Source organism: Canis lupus, chromosome 32 (genome assembly GCF_011100685.1).
Source record: "Canis lupus familiaris isolate Mischka breed German Shepherd chromosome 32, alternate assembly UU_Cfam_GSD_1.0, whole genome shotgun sequence".
NCBI lineage: Eukaryota > Metazoa > Chordata > Mammalia > Carnivora > Canidae > Canis > Canis lupus.
Genome location: NC_049253.1, coordinates 12,899,129 through 12,912,755, shown reverse-complemented (window position 1 = coordinate 12,912,755; position 13,627 = coordinate 12,899,129). Strand labels below are relative to the sequence as shown.

The 13,627-nt window shown below is 32.6% G+C and overlaps 1 protein-coding gene across 7 annotated transcripts in view; it reads right to left on the bottom strand.

Annotated features, from left to right (window-relative positions):
* The window catches only part of TBCK (TBC1 domain containing kinase), a 222,984-nt gene that overhangs the window by 136,850 nt on the left and 72,507 nt on the right, over window positions 1–13,627 (bottom strand). For all 7 annotated transcript variants that reach the window (XR_005382727.1, XR_005382726.1, XM_038581969.1 and 4 more), the window contains 6 exons: window positions 11,029–11,177; window positions 9,734–9,872; window positions 8,148–8,247; window positions 4,395–4,444; window positions 4,063–4,192; window positions 3,032–3,130 (listed from right to left, as the gene is read on the bottom strand). Coding sequence is in view for 5 of the 7 variants with exons in the window: in XM_038581969.1 (XP_038437897.1) it covers window positions 3,032–3,130; window positions 4,063–4,192; window positions 4,395–4,444; window positions 8,148–8,247; window positions 9,734–9,872; window positions 11,029–11,177 (667 nt within the window). In the remaining 2 variants the exon portion in view is untranslated. The remainder of the gene's footprint in view (window positions 1–3,031; window positions 3,131–4,062; window positions 4,193–4,394; window positions 4,445–8,147; window positions 8,248–9,733; window positions 9,873–11,028; window positions 11,178–13,627) is intronic.

Genomic DNA, 13,627 nt, shown 5'->3' with positions numbered 1-13,627 from the left:
GGATTTATCCCTGGGTCACAAGGCTGGTTCCACACTCGTAAAACAATCAATGTGATTCATCATATCAGCAAGAGAAAAAACAAGAACTATATGATCCTCTCAATAGATGCAGAGAAAGCATTTGACAAAATACAGCAGCCATTCCTGATTAAAACTCTTCAGAGTGCAGAGGTAGAGGGAACATTCCTCGGCATCTTAAAAGCCATCTACGAAAAGCCCACAGCAAATATCATTCTCAATGGGGAAACTCTGGGAGCCTTTCCCCTAAGATCAGGAACAAGACAGGGATGTCCACTCTCACCATTGCTATTCAACACAGTAGTAGAAGTCCTAGCCTAGGAATCAGATAACAAAAAGAAATAAAAGGCATTCAAATTGGCAAAGAAGAAGTCAAACTCTCCCTCTTCGCTGATGACATGATACTGCGTATAGAAAACCCAAAAGACTCCACCCCAAGATTGCTAGAATTCATACAGCAATTCAGCAGTGTGGCAGGATACAAAATCAATGCCCAGACATCAGTGGCATTTCTATACACTAACAATGAGACTGAAGAAAGAGAAATTAAGGAGTCAATCCCATTTACAATTGCACCCAAAAGCATAAGATACCTAGGAATAAACCTAAGCAAAGAGGTAAAGGACTTATACCCTAAAAACTATAGAACACTTCTGAAAGAAATTGAGGAAGACACAAAGAGATGGAAAAATATTCCATGCTCATGGATTGGCAGAATTAATATTGTGAAAATGTCAATGTTACCCCGGCCAATTTACACGTTTAATGCAATCCCTATCAAAATACCATGGACTTTCTTCAGACAGTTAGAACAAATTATTTTAAGATTTGTGTGGAATCAGAAAAGACCCCGAATAGCCAGGGGAATTTTAAAAAAGAAAACCATATCTGGGGGCATCATAATGCCAGATTTCAGGGTGTACTACAAAGCCTTGGTTTTCAAGACAGTATGGTACTGGCACAAAAACAGACACAGAGATCAATGGAACAGAATAGAGAACCCAGAAGTGGACCCTGAACTTTATGGTCAACTAATATTCGATAAAGGAGGAAAGACTATCCATTGGAAGAAAGACAGTCTCTTCAATAAATAGCCAGGGGAATACTGAAAAAGAAAACCAGAGCCGGGGCATTATAATGCCGGATTTCAAGTTGTACTACAAAGCTGTGATCATCAATCTTCTTCAGAGAGTTGGAACAAACAATCTTAAGATTTGTATGGAATCAGAAAAGACCCCAAATAGCCAGGGGAATACCGAAAAAGAAAACCAGAGCCGGGGGCATTATAATGCCGGATTTCAAGTGTACTACAAAGCTGTGATCATCAATACAGTGTGGTACTAGCACAAAAATAGACACATAGATCAATGGAACAGAATAGAGAATCCAGAAATGGGCCCTCAGCTCTATGGTCAACTAATATTCGAGAAAGCAGGAAAGAATATCCACTGGAAAAAGGACAGTCTCTTCAATAAATGGTGCTGGGAAAATTGGACATCCACATGCAGAAGAATAAAACTAGACCATTCTCTTACACCATATATAAAGATGAACTCAAAATGGTTGAAAGATCCAAATGTGAGACAAGAATCCATCAAAATCCTAGAGGAGAACACAGGCAACACCCTTTTTGAACATGGCCACAGCAACTTTTTGCAAGATACATCTATGAAGGCAATGAAAACAAAAGCAAAAATGAAGTATTGGGACTTAATCAAGATAAAAAGCTTCTGCACAGTAAAAGAAACAGTCAACAAAACTAAAAGACAACCTACATAATGGAGAAGATATTTGCAAATGACATATCAGATAAAGGGCTAGTATCCAAGATCCATAAAGAACTTTTTAAACTCAACAGCAAAAAACCAAAAATCCAATCATGAAATGGGCAAAAGACATGAACAGAAATTTCACAGAGGAAAACATAGAAATGGCCAACAAGCACAGGAGAAAATCCTCCGCATCACTTGCCATCAGGGAGATACAAATCAAAATCACAATGAGATACCACCTCACACCAGTGAGAATGGCGAAAATTAACAAGACAGGAATTCACAAGTGTTGGAGAGGATGTGGAGAAAGGGGAACCCTCTTACACTGTTGGTGGGAATGTGAACTGGTGCAGCCACTCTGGAAAACTGTCTGGCGGTTCCTCAAAGAGTTAAAAATAGAACTGCCCTATGACCTAGCAATTGCACTGCTGTGGATTTACCCCAAAGATACAGCTGCAGTGAAAAACCGAGACACCTGCACCCCAATGTTTATAGCAGCAATGTCCACAACAGTGAAACTGTGGAAGGAGCCTCAGTGTCCATCGAAAGATGAATGGATAAAGAAGATGTGGTCTATGTATACAATGGAATATTCCTCAGCCATTAGAAATGACAAATACCCACCATTTGCTTCAGTGTGGATGGAACTGCAGGCTATCATGCTGAGTGACTAAGTCAGTTGGAGAAGAACAAAGATTATATGGTCTCATTCATTTGGGGAATATAAAAAATAGTCAAAGGGAATAAAAGGGAAGGGAGAAGAAATGGGTAGGAAATATCAGTGAGGGTGACAGAACATGAGAGACTCCTAGCTCTGGGAAACAAACATGGGGTGGAGGAAAGGGAGGTGGGCAGGGGGCTGGGGTGACTGGGTGATGGGCACTGAGGGGGAACTTGATAGGATGAGCACTGTGTGTTATGCTATGTGTTGGCAAATCGAACTCCAATAAAAAAATATAGAAAAAATAAAATATTTTAATTTTAAAATGAATAATCAAGATAATTTCTGAATCCCATTAAATGAAATGTTAAATAGCATAAATCTAATAAGACCTCAACTATATTTTTCTATTCTATGTAGTCTATTCTTCTCCTCCATTCCTTTCACTAAAATTTGCCAAATAATCTTAATACTCAAATTTTACTATATAATTTTCTAACAACTTGGAAAATATATTCAGAAAGTACTTTCCTTCTTTCTTAACACTATTGATCAGCTTCTAACTTCTTTTCTTTCTTACCTCAACTCCCAGAAGGGCAGCCCAGGTTAAACCTCTCATTAGAGGAGGAATGTCAATCCTCGCTTCTTTCCAGATTTGATTTTTTTTATATGGATAAGCCTATAGGTAAAAAAGATATGAAAAATATCTCAAGTTACCAAGTACCATCTTTTTAATCTAAATAGTTCTGAATATACCAGTGATAAGGTGAAGGTGACCTGCAATAAATTTCCAAGTACCTGAAATTATTTTACCTAGCTTATTAATACATGCAAGTTAGTAGTGGAATAGTTTCCTATCCTCTGCAAATTGTATATAATATTATCAAAGAAAGAGGCTGAAACTACTGTTTTTAACCATTCCTCTCTATTTTGTGCTCTGGAAGAACTGTGATTGAATCTTACAGAGAATAGTATTATAAGCTTTATATGGATTAAATAACATAAGTAACAAATTTTACAAATAACTTTGTTAAATACCTAGTGATACAGAAAGTATTCAATAAATATTAAGTTATTATTATGGTTACTTGTATATGCTTGCATATAAATTTGTCTTTTTAAAAATTTGTACTTTAGGAGGGATTTCTAGAAGAGAATTAATAGAACATAGGATAAGGATGTTGTTCAGGCTCTTAACAAAATTTCAAATTCTATAAACATTCTATAGAATGTTTTAACCAATTAACACTTGCTCCAGAACAATGAGAGTTCTAATTTCAATATACATCGATTCACTTTGCAAATTCAATATGGAAAATTTGTATTATGGTTTTTTATCCATTTCTCTGTTTCAATGAAAGTCCTTTTACCTAATGATTTGTAAGTGTTCTTTAAAAAGCAAGGATATTAATATTTTGTCTAATGCGGTTTTGCATAGATTCCTTCATTTTGTTTTTGCTTTTATTTACTGTGAACATGTATTATTTTTATTAGTCAGATAAAATAAGTCATAAGAGTTAGTGTTCCCATGACATCTAGATTCCCTAAGAATTACCAATGAAATAAAAAATAAAGATTGTATATGGATTCTTTGTACTTTAGAATCCCTACCTTTAGCAGTCTGTCAAAGAGAATGATTCTGTTTAGTTGGTACTCTGTGTCCCTCTCTCGGATGATTAAAGGGAGAGTGGCAGCTGCAGACAATTCATTATTGCTGTTTGAATGAGGTAAATTAGACTGGCTATAGGAGAGAAATAAAAGCAGAAAAATTGACAAAACATCTAAAATTAAGAAAACCCAGAACACCACATTTTTGTATTCTATTTAGGAAACAATTTTCAAAGAAAATGTGTAAGCTTCTTATCAATTTAATATAAATGTAAAAGAAAAGTAATGGTAAAAAGTATACATATATATATACACATATATCTATATATACTCACTCATCTTCAAGTAATGGGTAAAATGCTTCTCCACCAACATCTTTTAATCTCTGAATTGAAAGAAAAAATATTTATGATATTTAAGATCTGAGACAGAGACACTAAACTTTATTTAAAAAGAAAAATGATGAAAAATTATATATTCATAAAGATAACAAGAAAACTATAAAATAGAATTTAAAATTCATTCCTATCATAAACATGCAAATATACCATGCCTCCAGGGAATGAGTTTAGCTGTAAAGAATATTGTTTTTTTAATTTTTTTTACCTTCAGGCATTTCTCATAAATGTTAGACACCTATTATGATAGTTTTCCAAACACAATGCAGAATTACTAAAATTAGTATAAAACTGAATAAATGGATAAAACATCCTTAAATTACATGATTATATGGAAAGGTACTTTTTAATACACATATCTTAATTAAAAACTTGAGTCCAATTTATTTTTGCCTTGACATTAACACAAACTAAGACAAAAGTAAGGTGCTAATAAAAGGATTCAAAAGAATTTCTCACATCATACTTTGAACATGCATGACTCAAATAGCTGGTAAATCAACTGAAAAAATTCAATTTTCTTAAATATCTTTTTCACAAACTCATTACAGTAAATGTTACTCCAAATAATAACATTGCCAGGATTACAGATATTCTTCAAAAACATAAGAAGGCAGGCAATAGTAAAGTGAAATCTTAGACACATCCTAAGTAGGGTGATTAAAGTTAATGCCATCTTGCCTGCTGCTCTGCTCTTTAGTTCAACTTCCAACTTGAAGGCAGAGTATCTGCTCCTGTGGAGATTGACACAGAAGTTCAAGCTCTGTGTGTAGCCAGCATTAATCTTCTGTGTGCTCACTCATGTGAGTTATGCTCAGAATTTTTAAAAGGCAAAGAAAAATCTTTTACCCATAACTGAGAATCTGGCAAACATTGAATTTATGCCTAGCTTTTCTCTAAAATTTGATGTGCTGTAGATTTATCTCATTTTTGCCTCTAAACTTTTAGGTACTTCTTTGATGGGTTAAAGTTCCAAGGAGAAAAATAAGATTTTCTCAAAATTTACTGTATTATTAATATGTACATTATTTTAAAGTTTGGGTTTTACTGTCCTGAAAATCATAAACATTATAAGTAACTTCTCTGCCTTTTTTTGTTATTAAAAATTTAGCATATTAAAAGTAAAAAAAGAAAAGCAAAAATACAGAAAAGTAGAAGGTAAAAAATATCTGGTTTCCATATTATTTTTAAAATCAGCAACATTAACATTTTTTCTTAATAATTATATTAAAAGGTACTTTAAATTTCAAAAGTGGAAATGTAAGTTCACTGAGAAGGTAAAATTGAAGCCTTGTATTCATTTAACTTATCTTCATATACCTTGGATTATATTTAAATCAAAGAAACAAATTAAGAGTAAAATCAAATCAGTCAAAACCATATATTTCATGTAGTTTATTGTTTGTTGTTTTGTACTGCTACCTATTTCATTCATTATCCACATTCCTTCTTTTCCAAGACATAAATTTAGTGCATCATATGGTAATAATTATATATTTAAATTATCTATTCCTTGCATTATGGCAGGGAAGAGATTCTAAGTCCCTCCTACTACATAATATATAAAATATTAAATCACAAAAAAACCCTCAAAATATAAGGAAAATGCAATGATATGAGACCCAAAGCTGGGCTTAGAGAGAGGATATAAGCTAGTAATAAAGTATATTGATAATTGTGGCCTAGGGTTTTAAGTACAATGGGACAAAGACTTGGGCATCTGATTAACATGCAGCCAGACTGGAGAAGATCCTGCTATATTCAAGTAAACAAAGAACTGTGTGTGTCCGGGGGCAGAGGGGAGGATATCCAACTTTAGCTGCCTCTAGTCATTGATGTGGGGAAGAAGAATATCCGATACTGATTCTCTGTAGCTATCCTGTCTCTACTAATAAGGTAAGGAGGAAAGCTAAGAAGCGTATATAAAGGTCACAGCCCAGAGACACAGGTTCACTAAAAGGCTGAGACCAAACCAAAGGATTATAGAACTCCTTATCCTTACTACCTTACCTCCATGTCAGTAGCGCTCCTATATAAAAAGGGATTCCAGCTGAAAGAACTGGAGGCCTCAGACCTGATTTTAAAGTCTCTAGGGAAACCGAAAGACACCAGGGGAAACAAGAACAATGGCAGTTGAGGAAACTTTAGCCTCTGACAAAAAAGCTACACCAATAGTAAACAACTAGATAAACATGACATCTTGAGCTAAAGGTCTATTTACTGTAGTCGTTTTTTTTTTTTAATTTTTTAAAATTTATTTATGATAGTCACAGAGAGAGAGAGAGAGGCAGAGACATAGGCAGAGGGAGAACCAGGCTCCATGCACCGGGAGCCCGATGTGGGATTCGATCCTGGGTCTCCAGGATCGCGCCCTGGGCCAAAGGCAGGTGCTAAACCGCTGCGCCACCCAGGGATCCCTACTGTAGTTGTTTTTACAGATAAATCATGTTAGGGTTTCAACAAAAAATTGCAAGACATGCTAAAATATGAAAAAGACACTATGAAGAAACAAAGTAAGCTTCAGAACCAGTCTCAGATATGGCAGAGAGTTTGGAATTATCAGGCCAGGAATTTAAAATAATTATGATTTAAAATAATAAAATAAAATAAAATAAAATAAAATAAAATAAAATAAAATAAAATAAAATAAAATAACTATGATTAATATGCTTAGGGGTCTAAGAAAAAAGTGGACAGCATGCAAGAACAGATGGGTATTATAAGCATGGAGGTAAAAATTCTAATAAAGAAACAAAAGATGTAATTTATGTGTTAGAGAAACATCAGAAGAAGGAGAAATATTTGAAGTAATAAAGACAGAAATTTTCAAAATTAAAGACATCAAACAACAAAGGTCCAGGAAACTCTTAACATCAAGCAGGATAAATACCAAAAGAAAAATCTATACCTAGGAATATCATATTTTTTAAGGGACATCAACAAAAGTTAAAGGAAAAGCCACAGGTTAGAAGACATATGCATTACACATAGCTAACAAAGACTCTGTATTTGGAAATATTTTTGAAGTCAAATCACTAAGAAATCACCCAGTGGAAAAAATTGACAAAAGATATGAACTAGTAATGTACAGAAGAGGTAAACAGGCTACCAAGAAATATGAAGAGATTCATAACCTCTTATAATAATGTTATAATCAGGGAATTAAAAATCAGTATTATAGCAAAATACTATTCTCCACCTTTTAAAGCAATAATATTTTTAAAGATTTTACTTATTTATTTAAGATAGACAGTGCACGAGTGGTGGGGAGGGGCAAAAGGAGAGGGAGAAGCAGACTCCTTACTAAGTGGGAAGCCCAATGCAGAGCTTGATCCAGGACCCTGAGATCATGACTTGAGCAGAAGGTAGATGCTTAGCTGAGCCACCAAGGAGCCTCTAGAGCAATAGTTTTTTAAAATTTGATAATACCCTGTGTTACCAAGTATACAGAAAAGGAGAAACCTTATATCCAATGATGGTAAAAAGATACAAATACTTTTGGGAATGACTGAACAATATATACTAAAGCTGAAGATGTAGTACAGATCCTGTTTCAGAATAATGTCACTTCTGGGCACATGCCTTAAAGAAACTCTGAGATATTTTATGAGATTAGGGAGGAGTTCAAGGCTTCATGTGTATCTGTAAAATTTTATTAAGAAAAATCATTTGTTAAAATATCATTCTTACATTTCTTAGCTGGCATAATGACAATGTCACAGTTGTGTCATCTAATAGTGAGCTTCTATCTCGACCTTGTCCAAAGCTTTCACCATCTTCAAAGAGAAAACTGAAAAGAGATTGAAAAAAAAAATTATTTTAATGAGCACACAAAATCTAATTTATTGCTTCTTCTAGAAAATAAAAGTTATTTTAAATCATCATTTCCTCATCAAAGAAGGAAGGACATTTTAGACTAAACAGATTAATTAAAAATATGCGACTGCTGGTTGAAATTTCACCAAACAATTCTCATTTTTAAATATAAATTGAGTTGGTATGAATACAATATATGAAATATAAAGCATTTTAGGAATATAGGAATGTGATTTATCTTCTTTGTTCATGCAAGTTCAATGCAAAATTACTCTCTTGACAATATGTGTATGTGCTCCTGAGGAATTTTATTTGAGTGAGAGATGATAAAAGAAGAAAGAAAAATCATGATAGTATCTTCTTGGGAGAAACAACAGTGAATAATAAATGCATAAAACTTCTTTAGGATTTCAGAGAATTAATTTTGAGAATTTACATATACCTTGGAATTTCCATCATCTTATTTCCTGGTGTTTGCTTAATCCAATATATGAGAAATATAATTGACTTAAAAATCAGTTCAAGGGAGAGAAAAAGTAGAGGCCCAGTGATCTACTCAAATAATTAACCTAAAAATTTAACATGTGAAGAAAAAATAATCATAGGTGATATTTATTGTTACAATGATCAATCTAGTCCTAAAATCTAAAATTAAAAATTTAAAGCATCGGTGGAAATTCAAGAGATTGAGGTTCACATCTTTATGAATAAATACAAAGAGCAATGGAACAGTAACAATTTTGGTCCTTAGAGTTGTACTATTATTTAACTTTCAGTGTAGTTTATATGAGGATGTCCAAGATCTCACGGAGTTCTGCAGAGTTTTCACAACAGTGATTTAGCACTATGATGATCTCTAGGATAAACAATGAGGCCATAGAGTACATTTACATTTACAATTGTAATTGGAAATAAACAATAGTTACATAAAATAGGCACACTAGTTTATTAACTCTTTTGAATATTACTATTCTTTCTGACTTATACATTTTTCATTTATTAAACATCAATTATTATAAGATATTCCATTATGATAAGCCTACTTCAAATAGATCATAAAGCAAATTATTAAAAAACAATATTTATTTAAAATAATAAATTTTTAAAAAAAGATTTTATTTATTCATGAGAGACACAGAAAGAGATAGAGGCAGAGACACAGGCAGAGGGAGAAATAGGTTCCATGCAGGAAGCCCAATGTGGGACTTGATCTCAGGACTCCACGATCACGCCCTGAGTCAAAGGCAGACGCTCAACTGCTGAGCCACCCAGGCATCCCTGAAATAATAAATATTAACGGGAATTCTTTAATTAGAAGTCTCAGCCAAGAAAACAAGGTATTGGCTTCCAGTTGCTTTCATAATCACTTAGTTGGAATGTCTACCAGAGAAACTCCACATTAAAAAAAAAATGTTATTACTATATTTTTTTCATTTCCAAGAGAAACTTTCTTTCCTTACTTGGGAAGTGTGCAGATAGGTGGTTTGGATCGAATGATTTCCTTGTTGACAAGTTCTTTCTCCAAGTCACCTCCAGCTAAACACCAAAGGTAATATACTTCTTCAATAGATCTTTCTGCCAGGTAATCACTGTTTATATCTATTAATGGCAAATAGAAAAGAATCAGAGCTATCACACTTTCTGTTTTTATTAAAAGGCAACAGCTAATATTCTCAAAAAAAAAAAAAAGTAATTGAAGAACATAGTAAGAGTCCCTTTAGAAAATTCATACTATAAACTGCACAAAGGATGAAATGAAGATATACATATTGGATGTACATTCAGTTTCTTTGAGAAAAAGTGAAATTTTTACCCTCAATATTAGAGATATATGGGATATATATTCTATACGGATACCAGATATATTGGGCTCTGTGGGAAAGGGATAAGGGCAAAAAAAGCGCTTGGGTAGATAACTAACACAAACTATCCCATCCTTCATGTCTTGAGGCAATTGCTGCTTCTTTTGAAGACTCTCGTTGTCTCAGGCACACTAGGGATTCCACCACACTATGTTCTTATTGACCTTTATTTATAATAGTAACATAAATGTTTATTTGCCTTTCTTTTTGGTATGAATGTTACTTGCAGTTATAGTGTGTGGAAGAGCAGAAACTCAAAAAAAGATTTGGCTGAATAAATGCTTAGTATATATTTCCTGACATGACTTACACATCATGATAACTTCAATATAAGAGTATTTTATTGGTGTCACTAAAACACACATTCTGAGAGTTGTAATGAATGAAAAGAAGAAAGCTGATATTTCCTTACAATGTGGAATATAATCATATGGAGTTCTACCAATAAAACAATTTTTAGAGATAATTTATAAAGAGATAAATTCTTAGAGATAAACTAGAGATAAATTATATAGAATAATTAGAGATAAATTATATAGAATATATGTATATTGATGTACTAGATATTCTACTAGGAATTAGAAAACAATTTTGGTATTAAGATTTAAGATGAAAATAGGACTTTTGTTTGTATAATAAATTTTTTTGGGTGCCACTTCCTTTTCTCGATTCTTAAAGTTCTCGGTCCAAAGCAATTTAAATTTAAAAGATTAAAATGTTAGGTTAGTTATATTTTAAGCAAATCCAAAATTATCTCTTAATTCTCAGATAGGTATTGATAAAGCCTCACTAATGTAATATACATATTGTTGATAAATGTAAAACGAAAATAGGATAAGGGTATTTTCTTTAAAAATAAGGCTTATATTGTTTTTTGTCTTATTTATCATTACCTTTACAGAGCTGACTGATATCCTCAGGCAGAGTTAAATCAGCACATCTCAGAGAAGATGAAAACAGACTGGCAGGTTTGGTAAAGGGAGTATACAAAGGAGACACTTCACTAAATACCTCGTCTTGCATTAATTCATCTGCAGTTGGCCTTGGGAAAAATTTAAAACAGAGTACGAATGAGATACAAATTTCATCATTAGAAATTTTTGATATCACTTACTTAAAAAGTTGTAAGATATAGAAAATTAATTTTCAAGTTACTCAGTTATAATTTATGTTTACCAGGGTATATCAACTTTCTTTTTTCCTTAAAATTGCTTTGTCATGCTGACCTTTTAATGTTTATTCCCTGATTTGTGTGTCTCATTACTCTCTTCAAAAATAAAACTTCTGTATATGACAGTGGTGCCTATTAGCCAGTGCCTTACCTAATTTCAAAAATAGTGCTGTGAAAAAAGACTGTTGGAAATATGAATAATCTTATATTGAGCAATCTAGTAAGATACTTTGTAAAATTTTCATAATACATGGCTTTTGTAGTATTTAATGTAGGCCTATTTCTGAATATGGTATGAAATCAATTGTGGTTTTGGAAAAAATTAAAAGAAAGATAACAAATTTCTACAGAGTTTATTAATGTAAGAAAAAAATGATAAAAGCATATAGTTTACATCAGGAGTCAGAAAATTATGGCTTATGGGTCAAAACTGCCTACTGTCTGTTTTTGTATGGCTGATGAGCTAAAAATAGATTTCACATTTTTAAATAGTTGAAAAAATAAAAATAACGTTATTTTGTGATATGTTAAAATTATGTAAAACACAAGTTTAAGTACCCAAAAGTGAAGTTTTACTGGAACATAGTACCACTAATGCATTTAAGTATTGTCTTTGGCTGTTTTTCAGCTACAAGGACAGTGTTAATAACCATGACAGAAACTGTATGGTCCATGAAGTCAAAAATATTTGCTATCTGGTCCTTGCCATAAAGAGTCTGTTTATCAGAGTTAAATAAACACAATGGGACATCACTGTTTTTTGTTTTTTTGTAAAAATAGAATTCAATAATATATTTTATGGTGGGAAGCTTAATATACCTATGTTTAGAAACATTTGCATCTACATTTATAAGAATATGTTTCAATATGCAAAAAAGAATCATACTTTGCAATATTTCATGTGCATTTTTCTTTTTAGTCTAGTTAACCATGATTTCCCTGGTGATCTGCCAAAATTTCAATTAACATTATTGTCAGTGGGTCAACCGAATTACTGTGGCAGAATGTACTTAGAAACTTGTGTCATGGGGGATCCCTGGGTGGCGCAGCGGTTTGGCGCCTGCCTTTGGCCCAGGGCGCGATCCTGGAGACCCGGGATCGAATCCCACATCGGGCTCCTGGTGCATGGAGCCTGCTTCTCCCTCTGCCTGTGTCTCTGCCTCTCTCTCTCTCTCTCTCTCTCTCTCTCTGACTCTCATGAATAAATAAATAAAATATATATATATATAAAAAAAGAAACTTGTGTCATGGATGATGCTACAGCATATTAAAGAAACTATTCACTAACTCAAATTGGCCACTAAGTAACCAGCAATCAACCATAAGAAAACCAATGTTTCTTTAAGTTACTTACACATAGTTTGTGTCTGAGAAATGTAAAGTAAATAAAATCATAAATATTGATTGGCAATTTGTTTGATTTTTTTCCAAAGCATACAAATAACACTGGAAAATGTCCTTAAAAAAACTGGCTAGAAAAACGGCAATCAAGGGGATAGTTAAAAGTCTTAAATACATTACCAGTACAGAAAATAATAATAAAACTCTCCTTAGCAGAGTCGAGATGTGTATTTGTACGTAAAAGTAAAGTGACTGTAAGTAAATGCTTATTCCCTTATTGTGCTTTTGTACCTTATAATCAAGATTATTATATATGAGCATCCCCATTTTTTACTTTTGTCTTGATTATGATGTACTATTTTACTGAATATCTTAAAATTCTAAACCAATAATACCTTTAGCTTTTCTTCCTCCTTTCTTAATGTAGCATGTTTACCCAAAATTATGTTTTTAATACTATTTCACTCTTCCTAACATGTATTGATAAAGATGTTTTTCTAAGTGAGAATACATTATTTTCAAATATCATATTGTCATATGATTTCACTTAAGGAGTTTAGGAGAGACAACTGTAAGGCTAACAGTGATAAGATCAAATGAAAATAAATAATAATAGTTCCAAGAAATCCTTTTATATTTTAAACAAATGTTAGCTGACCTCATCATTTATCCAAGTTCTATGCTTAAGACAATTGCCAATAAACTTTTGTTGTCATTTCTCTTATGTCATTCGTGTTTAGGAATATCTACAATTTAGCTGATTTTCTAATTGGAGATTAGGAAATGAACCAGTAACATTTTTGAAAATATGCCAGCTTTCCTGATTGTGGTTTAATTATTTTTTTCTTCTTTAATTAATATACATCAGAGCCATAACTAACAATTATGATACTAATGTCAATTATGTATTCCTATATATGTAAATATTCTCATTTAATTCATTAATATTATAACTAATAAGGAAAAAACACTACTTATAT